At 38.2% G+C, this 9809-nt stretch overlaps 1 protein-coding gene across 1 annotated transcript in view; it reads left to right on the forward strand.

The window, feature by feature from the left end:
• Positions 1-9196, forward strand: part of LOC128655679 (zinc finger protein OZF-like) — a 43833-nt gene extending 34637 nt beyond the window's left edge. The window contains exon 9 of the mRNA XM_053709261.1: positions 8169-9196. Coding sequence (XP_053565236.1) covers positions 8169-8938 — 770 coding nt within the window. The 3' untranslated portion in view covers positions 8939-9196. The remainder of the gene's footprint in view (positions 1-8168) is intronic.
• The last annotated feature ends 613 nt before the right edge of the window (positions 9197-9809 follow it).

Consider the following 9809-nt stretch of genomic DNA (forward strand, 5'->3'; position numbering starts at 1 on the left):
GGGAGGAAGGGAGTTTTTTTACCTCAGGATAAAAGACCTAAGGGTAAATCTAAAGCTTCTAACCATTTTCGTTCCTTTCAACAAAATAAGGAACAGAAACCTAATCCTTCCCCCAAAGAATCTGGTTCCAATTGGAAACCTTCTTCAAGTTGGAGTAAATCCAAACCGTTTAAGAAATCAAAGCCAGCCCCCAAGTCTGCATGAAGGTGCGGCCCTCATTCCAGCTCAGCTGGTAGGGGGCAGATTAAGATTCTTCCAAAACATTTGGGCAGATTCTGTCCAAAATCAATGGATTCAGAGTATTGTCTATCAAGGGTACAGAAAAGGTTTCAGAGTAAAACCTCCTGTGAGAATATGTTTTTCTCTCACGCATCCCAGCGAATCCAGTAAAGGCTCAGGCTTTTCTGAAGTGTGTTTCAGACCTGGAGTTTTCAGGGGTAATCATACCAGTTCCATTTCAGGATCAGGGTCTGGGGTTTTATTCAAATCTATTCATTGTCCCAAAGGAAGAAAATTCAGGCCAGTTCTGGATCTGAAAATCTTTAATCGTTATGTAAGAGTGCCAACTTTCAAAATGGTGACTATAAGGACTATTTTGCCTTTTGTTCAGCAAGGGCATTATATGTCAACAATAGACTTACAGATTGCATATCTTCATATTCCGATTCATCTAGACCACTATCAGTCTCTGAGATTCTCTTTTCTAGACAAGCATTACCAATTTGTCGCTCTTCCATTTGGCCTAGCGACAGCTCCAAGAATCTTTTCAAAAGTTCTCGTGCCCTACTCTCTGTAATCAGAGAACGGGGTATTGCAGTGTTTCCTTATTTGGATGATATCTTGGTACTAGCTCAGTCTTTACATTTTGCAGAATCTCACACGTATCAACTAGTGTTGTTTCTTCAAAGACATGGTTGGAGGATCAATTTACCAAAAAGTTATTTGATTCCTCAGACAAGGGTCACCTTTTTAGGTTTCCAGATAGATTCAGTGTCCATGACTCTGTCTCTAACAGACAAGAGACGATTTAAATTGGTTTCAGCTTGTCTGAACCTTCAGTCTCAATCATTCCCTTCAGTAGCTATGTGCATGGAAGTTTTAGGTCTCATGACTGCAGCATCGGACGCGATTCCCTTTGCTCGTTTTCATATGAGACCTCTCCAGCTTTGTATGCTGAACCAATGGTGCAGGGATTATACAAAGATATCACAATTAATATCCTTAAATCCCAATGTTCGACTCTCTCTGACTTTGTGGTTAGATCATCATCGTATAGTTCAAGGGGCCTCTTTTGTTTGTCCAACCTGGACTGTGATACACAACAGATGCAAGTCTTTCAGGTTGGGGAGCTGTCTGTGAATCTCTGACAGCACAGGGGTTTGGAAATCTCAAGAAGCGAGGTTACCAATCAATATTTTAGAACTCCGTGCTATTTTCAGGGCTCTTCAGGTTTGGCCTCTGTTGAGGAGAGAACTGTTCATTTGTTTTCAGACAGACAATATCACAACTGTGGCATATGTCAATCATCAGGGTGGGACTCACAGTCCCCAAGCTATGAAAGAAGTGTCTCGGATAGTTGTTTGGGCGGAATCCAGCTCCTGTCTAATTTCTGTGGTTCATATCCCAGGTATAGACAATTGGGAAGCGGATTATCTCAGCCATCAGACTTTACATTCGGGGGAGTGGTCGCTCCATCCAGATGTGTTTTCTCTGATTGTTCAGATGTGGGGTATTCCAGAAATAGATCTGATGGCTTTCCATCTAAACAATAAACTACCCAGGTACCTGTCCAGGTCCAGGGATCCTCAGGCGGAAGCGGTGGATGCGTTAGCAGTTCCTTGGTGTTACCAACCTGCTTATATCTTCCTGCCTCTGGTTCTTCTTCCAAGAGTGATTTCCAAGATCATCATGGAACAGTTGTTTGTGTTGCTGTTAGCTCCAGCATTGCCTCACAGGTTCTAGTATGCGGATCTTGTTCGGATGTCCAGTTGCCAACCTTGGCCACTTCCATTAAGACCAGACCTTCTGTCTTAAGGTACATTTTTCCATCAGGATCTAAATCATTAAATTTGAAGGTATGGAAATTGAACGCCTAGTGCTTAGTCATAGAGGTTTCTCTGACTCAGTGATTAATACTATGTTACAAGCTCGTAAATCTGTTTCTAGGAAGATTTATTATCAAGTTTGGAAGACTTATATTTCATGGTGTTCTCATAAATTCTCCTGGCATTCTTTTAGAATTCCTAGAAGTTTACAGTTTCTTCTGGATGGTTTGCATAAGTGTTTGTCTGCAAGTTCCTTGAAGGGACAAATCTCTGCTCTTTCTGTTTTATTTCACAGAAAGATTGCTAAGCTTCCTGATATTCACTGGTTTTTACAGGCTTTGGTCCGTATTAAGCCTGTCATTAAATCAATCTCTCCTCCTTGGAGTCTTAATTTGGTTTTGAAGGCATTACAGGCTCCTTCGTTTGAGCCTATGCATTCTTTGGACATTAAACTACGTTCTTGGAAAGTTTTGTTCCTTTTGGCCATCTCTTCTGCTAGAAGAGTTTCCGAATTATCTGCTCTTTCTTGTGAATCTCCTTTTCTGATTTTCCATCAGGATAAGGCAGTTTTGCGAACTTCATTTAAATTTCTACCTAAGGTTGTGAATTCTAACAACATTAATAGAGAATTTGTTGTCCCTTCTTTGTTTCCTAATTCTAAGAATTCTTTGGAGAGAACCTTGCATTCTTTGGATGTGGTAAGAGCTTTGAAATATTATGTTGAAGCTACTAAAGATTTCAGGAAGACTTCTAGTCTATTTGTTATCTTTTCTGGTTCTAGGAAAAGTGATAAGGCTTCTGCCATTTCCTTGGCATCTTGGTTAAAGTTTTTGATTAATCAGATTTATTTGGAGTCGGGTCAGGCCCCGTCTCAGAGAATTACAGCTCATTCTACTAGATCAGTCTCCACTTCGTGGGCTTTTAAGAATGAATCTTCAGTTGATCAGATTTGCGAAGCAGCAACCTTGTCTTCTTTGCATACATTTGCTAAATTCTACCATTTTTATGTATTTGCTTCTTCGGAAGCAGTTGTTGGTAGAAAAGATTTTCAGGCAGCTGTTTCAGTTTGATTCCTATGCTTATGTTTAAGTTTTTTTCTTTTCATTATCAGAATAAACTTATATTTTGGGTTGTGGATTAATTTTTTTCAGTGGAAAATGTCTGTTATTATTTTATCACTCCCTCTAGGTGACTCTTCTGTGGAGTTCCACATCTTGGGTAATACTATTCCATACGTCACTAGCTCATGGACTCTTGCCAATTACATGAAAGAAAACATAATTTATGTAAGAACTTACCTGTTTCATATTGGCAAGAGTCCATGAGACCCACCCTTTTTATGGTGGTTATGATTTTTTGTATAAAGCACAATTATTTCCAAATTCCTTTGTTGATGCTTTTTACTCCTTTCTTTATCACCCCACTACTTGGCTATTCGTTAAACAGAAGTGTGGGTGTGGTGAGGGGTGTATTTATAGGCATTTTGAGGTTTTGGAAACTTTGCCCCTCCTGGTAGGATTGTATATCCCATACTTCACTAGCTCATGGACTCTTGCCAATATGAAAGAAATGAATTTATCAGGTAAGTTCTTACATAAATTATGTTTTTCTCCGGTTTGGGGATTGGTCTACTCTTTGAGTTGTTCCTTTCTATGTGGGGAGCTGCTGGCTTTGCATTGAGACTTCATGGCTTCGATAGATCTCCTTGGGTCTAACGCCTGCTTGATTGTCTCTAGGTGAAGTGGCTGTGTCCATTCTTCCGCCCCCTTGGGGGCCAGTCTTGGGGCTCCTTTTTGATGCCCCTGCCTCAGATCTGCCGTTGCTTGGACTGGTCCGGCTAGGTGTATTGGATCCTTTTTGGATCTTGCTGTACTTTTTGGGTATCCCTATGGCTCCCCCTTGTCCTCTCCCATTTGGGGATTTTGGTACTTTTGAGAGTAAAGGGTTGTGTGGGGACCGACTGCTGGGCGACGGTTCTCCTGGAGGAGTGTTGGCTCAGTGTGTTTGCTTGCGGTCCCTAGTTAGGCTTCCGGACTATCTGCGGGTCAGTGTCCTTGGGGCCTTTTCCTTATAGTTTTTTTGCCCGGCTTTGATGAAGCGGGGTTTGGTTGGGGTTTTCAGGCCTGGTGCCCTTAGAATGGGCCGCATATCTACCCTCCCGTTCTCACATTCAGTGTCCTCTATAACTTGGGTATTGTTTTCCCAAAAGTAATGAATGCAGCTGTGGACTCTTTCCATTTATGAAGAAAAACATAAATTATGCTTACAAACAAGCAAAAAACGTGTGTGTATGTAAAGCACCAGTTCATATCAGGATAAGTTCCAGTCAATAGTGTTCACGGCTATATCTCAGCATAGTAGATATTGGTGTGTAGGATAATAAACAGAAGGACACTTACATATCTCTCGTCAGCTGAACTCGTATCAAGATAGCGATCACGAAACCCACTCTGGGATCACACTTCCTCAGTGTTTTACTCTTTCCGTATGTCCGACATACCTCCACTTGCCAGATTCCTCCGTGAAGAATTAAAGCCTTTTGGCCGCTCTGCCAATCACTCCAGGGTGTCACGCTTCAGCTGGAAGCCGGTCCGTCAGTACTTCCGGTCTAGTTGAAGTAATCTTTAAAGTTACTATGTGGATTACAAGCCCAATAGCCAGGTTCAAAGAAGCAATATTGAGGATACAAATGAAAATGCTAGGGCGGCTCAGTAAAACACAATTAATTTATTTTCTTAAAAGACATGTTATAACACACAAAAAAAGCAGTACGGGCTAACAACACACTGAAACAAAGAGCTGTCACATCCCTAGCCAAAGGACGCGTTTCGGGTTTCCCCGTACTCAAAGATAATTGGGGGAAGGTAACATGCACACCTTTATAGGTGTTACTTAATTAGATTAAAAAGCTCACACTTGATTATTGGATCTCATTACTGACAAATCTAGATCTTGGATGTCATAGGGGGTAAGTTCATTTAGGTCACTATTATTGCTATAACATTCCAGCAACATATTTAAACAAAATTTTAATTCTAGCTTTTAGCTTCCAGTGATATTTGTTGAATTAATATATATCACATAGAGAACAGAAGAAAGCAATATTTACAGCTATACATAGTAAGAACTAGCAGTTTGTAACATATGTTTATTATCCGGTTATTCAGATTTATATTATCGGACTTTTTAAGATTTTTCTCTCTGAAGCACAACAGGGTATTCTTGTTACTGTCTAGTTTGTATCACTAATATAAGTGATAGATAAGACATAGTTTTTATTATAAAAATACATATACCTAAGTAAAAAATCAAACCCCTGCAGTAGATGTTTTATTCTAACATATTCAGCTTATCATATATTTTTGGTTGAATTGATATTATAAAATTCTTTGTTTAAAAGGGACCATATTTCTCTTTGTATAAAACATGGGATCAGATCTTAATTGCTTTAAGAGTTTTTATACCTCAACTACACTAATCTATACTGTTGAATGTATCTTAAAGGGCCAGTGCTCAATCACAGAATTATATATTTAGTTTAACATTAGGCTCTATTAACCAAGAATAAATAGAGCTCTGTTGTAAGGCTTATTTTAAAGTACTAGTGCTCATATTCATGACGTTTTTATCTATACATGATTGGCATAAAATTGTGCCAGCATTATAATGTTCATTTTATGAGGGTTTACTTTTACACTACATTTTGATTACAAAGTTTCCTAACTTTCATGTCAAATTATTCTATCCTAGCTTTCATGTCAAACTATTCTATCTTTAATAGAGTACAACAAGTAATTCAATTTTTTTTCAGAAAATGAGAAAGATACAACAGTGAGTTAAGATTCCCAATGGTTTATAATATCAAAGGAAGAATTAAAACCATTAGGATATCTGGTCTCCATTTTGAAGATCCAGAATGCCTCTCTACGGTGTAATTCTTTTATTCTATCTCCTCCTCTCTTTGGAGATAGAATTATGCTTACCTGATAATTTCCTTTCTTCAGATGGAAAGAGTCCACAGCTCCCCACCCGTATTTGTGTCTGTGGGGCGTCTCTTATGTTTATTCTTCTGGCACCTTTTCTCCCTTTTCTTCTACTGTTCCTTGTTCCTCGGCAGAATGACTGGGGAATGAGGGAAGTGGGAGGAGTATTTAAGACTTTGGCTGGGGTGTCTTTGCCTCCTCCTGGTGGCCAGGTTCTTATTTATCAAAAGTACTGAATGCAGCTGTGGACTCTTTCCATCTGAAGAAAAGAAAATTATCAGGTAAACATAATTTATGTTTTGGGGATTAGTTTCATTATTGAACAACTACAGTGCTCTCGGTCAATCCAAAATGTTAATAAACCTCAAACCTGAATATTTAAGAAAGTAAAAGTGAGGTTTTGGCTTTCTTAGGAGAATATCTATGTATCTATTGAGCAACTATTAGTGTACAGAATTATTATGCAACTAAATTAAACGAAAATTTTCCCATCTCACTTGTTTATTTTCATCTTTTAAAGTGAGAATTATAAACAAACAACTCAAAATTTACAAATAAACATTTCTGACATTTCCCCAAAAAAAATCAGTGACCAATATAGCCACCGTTCTTTTCAATAACAGTCATAAGCCTTCCATCCATGGAGTCTGTCATTTTCTTGAACTGTTGACAATCAACTTTTTGTACAGCAGCAACCACAGCCTGTCAGAGAGGTGTACTGTTTTCCTTCATCGTAAATCTCCCATTTTAGAAGGGCCCGGAAGTTCTCAATAGGGTTTTGATCAGGTGAGGAAGGGGGCCATGTCATTATTTTCATCTTTAAGGCCTTTACTGGATAGCCACGCAGTGGAGTTCTTTGATGCATGCAATGGAGCATTGTCCTGCATAAATATTATGGTCTTCTTGAAAGATGCAGACTTTTTCCTGTACCACTGCTTGAAGAAAGTTTCTTCTAAAAACTGGCAGTAGGTTTGGGAGTTGATTTTGAGTCCATCTTCAACCCGAAAAGGTCCAACTAGCTCATCTTTAATAATATGAGCCCATACCAGTACCCCATCTCCACCTTGCTTGCGTCTGGGTTGAAGTGGAGCTCTGTGCCCGTTACTGATCCAGCCACAGGCCCATCCATCTGGTCCGTCAAGAGTCACTCATCTCATCAGTCCATAAAACCTTTGAAAAATCTGTCTTCAGATATTTCTTGGCCCAGTCTTAAAGTTTCAACTTATGTTTATTGTTCATTGGTGGTCGGGTTTCAGCCTTCCTTACCTTGGCCATGTCTCTGAGCACTGAACACCTTGTACGTCTGGGCACTCCAGGTAGGTAGCATTTCTGGAATTTGACAGCACTGGAGGATAATGGGTTCCTGGTAGCTTCATGTCTCATTTTTCTCAAATCTTTGGCAGTTAATTTGTGTCTTTTTTTTTCTCAACATGTTTCTTGCGACCCTGTTGACTATTTGCAACAAAACGTTTGATGGTTCTGTGATCACGCCTCAATATCTTAGCAATTTCAAGAGTGCTGCATCCCTCTGAAAGACTTTTTACCATTTTTGACTTTTCAGAGTCAGAGGAAAAGAAGCTGCATAATAATTATGCACACCTTGATATAGGGTGTTGATCTCCTAAATCCACACCCTTCCTCATTACAGAAATACACATCACCTGATATGCTTAAATCCAAAGCATTCAAGTTTATACAGCTTGGAGTTGGTCAATATGCATAAAAATTATGATTTGGTCAAAATACTCACTTGCCTAATAATTGTGCACACAGTGTATGAAAAGACAGATACCATAGACAGGAGCCAGCATGAGTCTGTAAATGATGTATACATTTAACACTATGGGGCTTGGTTAGGAGTCTGAAAATCAGCACAATGTTATTAAAAATAAGCAAAACTATACATTGTTACAAAAACACCCCAGATGGACTATATAAATGGATTATCTACAAAACATTTATGTGAGAAAAAAAATCTAGTGTACAATGTCCCTTTAAGCCTTAGCATGGAGGCTGTAGAAAGGTGTAGGGGGTCACAGCAAGTTCCCCTTTGTAATTCAGAACAGCTAACATGTTCTCAAGATAAAATAACTATGTAATTAATAAATAACATTATTCCCATTGTATTTCTTTTCAACAGGTAGCTTCACAAACTGCAGCTATCCTACTCATGGTCAGAGTGTTGATATTTCTTTAAAACTTTATCAAACTCAAATAAACCTTGTGGAAAATGTATGTTCTGAATGTGGGAAATGTTTTAACAAAAAATCAAATCTTCTTAGACATCAGAAAATTCACACACGGGAGAAAGGATTTTCGTGTTCTGAATGTGGAAAATGTTTTACTCTCAGATCTTATCTTATTACACATGAGAAAACTCATACAGGAGAAGCGGCAATTATATGTTCCGAATGTGGGAAATGTTTTTCCAGGAAATCAAATCTTTCTACTCATCAGAAAATTCATACAGGAAAAAAGGCATTTTCATGTTCTGAATGTGGGAAAAGTTTCACCCAGAAATCAAGTCTTATTAAGCACCAAAATATTCATAAAGATGAGAAAGCAGCATTTTTATGTCCTGAATGTGGGAAATGTTTTACTCTGAAATCATACCTTATTGGTCATCAGAAAATTCATACAGGAAACAAAGCATTTTCGTGTGCTGACTGTGAAAAATCTTTTTTTCTTAAATCCGACCTTATTAGACATCAGAAAACTCATACAGGAGAGAAAGAATTTTCATGTTTTGAATGTGGGAAAAATTTTACTCTGAAATCACACCTTATTACTCATCAGAAAATACATACAGGAGAGAAGCCATTTTCATGTATTGACTGTGGGAAATGTTTTATTCAGAAAATACAACTTACTAAACATCAGAAAGTTCATGGTAGAAAAAAAACATTTTAATGTTCTGAATGTAGGAGCTGTTTCTTAGGAAATCAAATCTTAAGAATCCACAGCTTTGTACTACATACCCTGCTTAATATAGTAGTGCTGAAGATTGTTAGATTGTCTCTGCTAAATCTAGGTCAATTTTAAAGAATATTATAGTCATTTAAAAAAACAGAACTGATTAAATGCTTACTATGTGATTGATATTATTGTAATGTACATGTGTTTTATACTTTTGATCTATTTTTAATACATATATTTTTTTTACTGTTACTACTGTCTTCCAAACATGAATGATGGTGTTCAATCAGCAGTGGCATATGCCCATACTTGCTGATCGTGCACACATTGCAGGGTTCCATCCACTACATCACCAGATGAAAAAAAACATAATTTATGTAAGAACTTACCTGATAAATTCATTTCTTTCATATTGGCAAGAGTCCATGAGCTAGTGACGTATGGGATATACATTCCTACCAGGAGGGGCAAAGTTTCCCAAACCTCAAAATGCCTATAAATACACCCCCCACCACACCCACAATTCAGTTTAACGAATAGCCAAGAAGTGGGGTGATAAGAAAGGAGCGAAAGCATCAACAAGGAATTGGAATAATTGTGCTTTATACAAAAAAATCATAACCACCATAAAAATGGTGGGTCTCATGGACTATTGCCAATATGAAAGAAATTAATTTATCAGGTAAGTTCTTACATAAATTATGTTTTCTTTCATGTAATTGGCAAGAGTCCATGAGCTAGTGACGTATGGGATAGCAAATACCCAAGATGTGGAACTCCACGCAAGAGTCACTAGAGAGGGAGGGATAAAAATAAAGACAGCCAATTCTGCTGAAAAAAGAATCCACAACCCAAATCAAAAAGT

The sequence above is a fragment of the Bombina bombina genome, chromosome 4, assembly GCF_027579735.1.
Source record: "Bombina bombina isolate aBomBom1 chromosome 4, aBomBom1.pri, whole genome shotgun sequence".
NCBI classification, from domain to species: domain Eukaryota; kingdom Metazoa; phylum Chordata; class Amphibia; order Anura; family Bombinatoridae; genus Bombina; species Bombina bombina.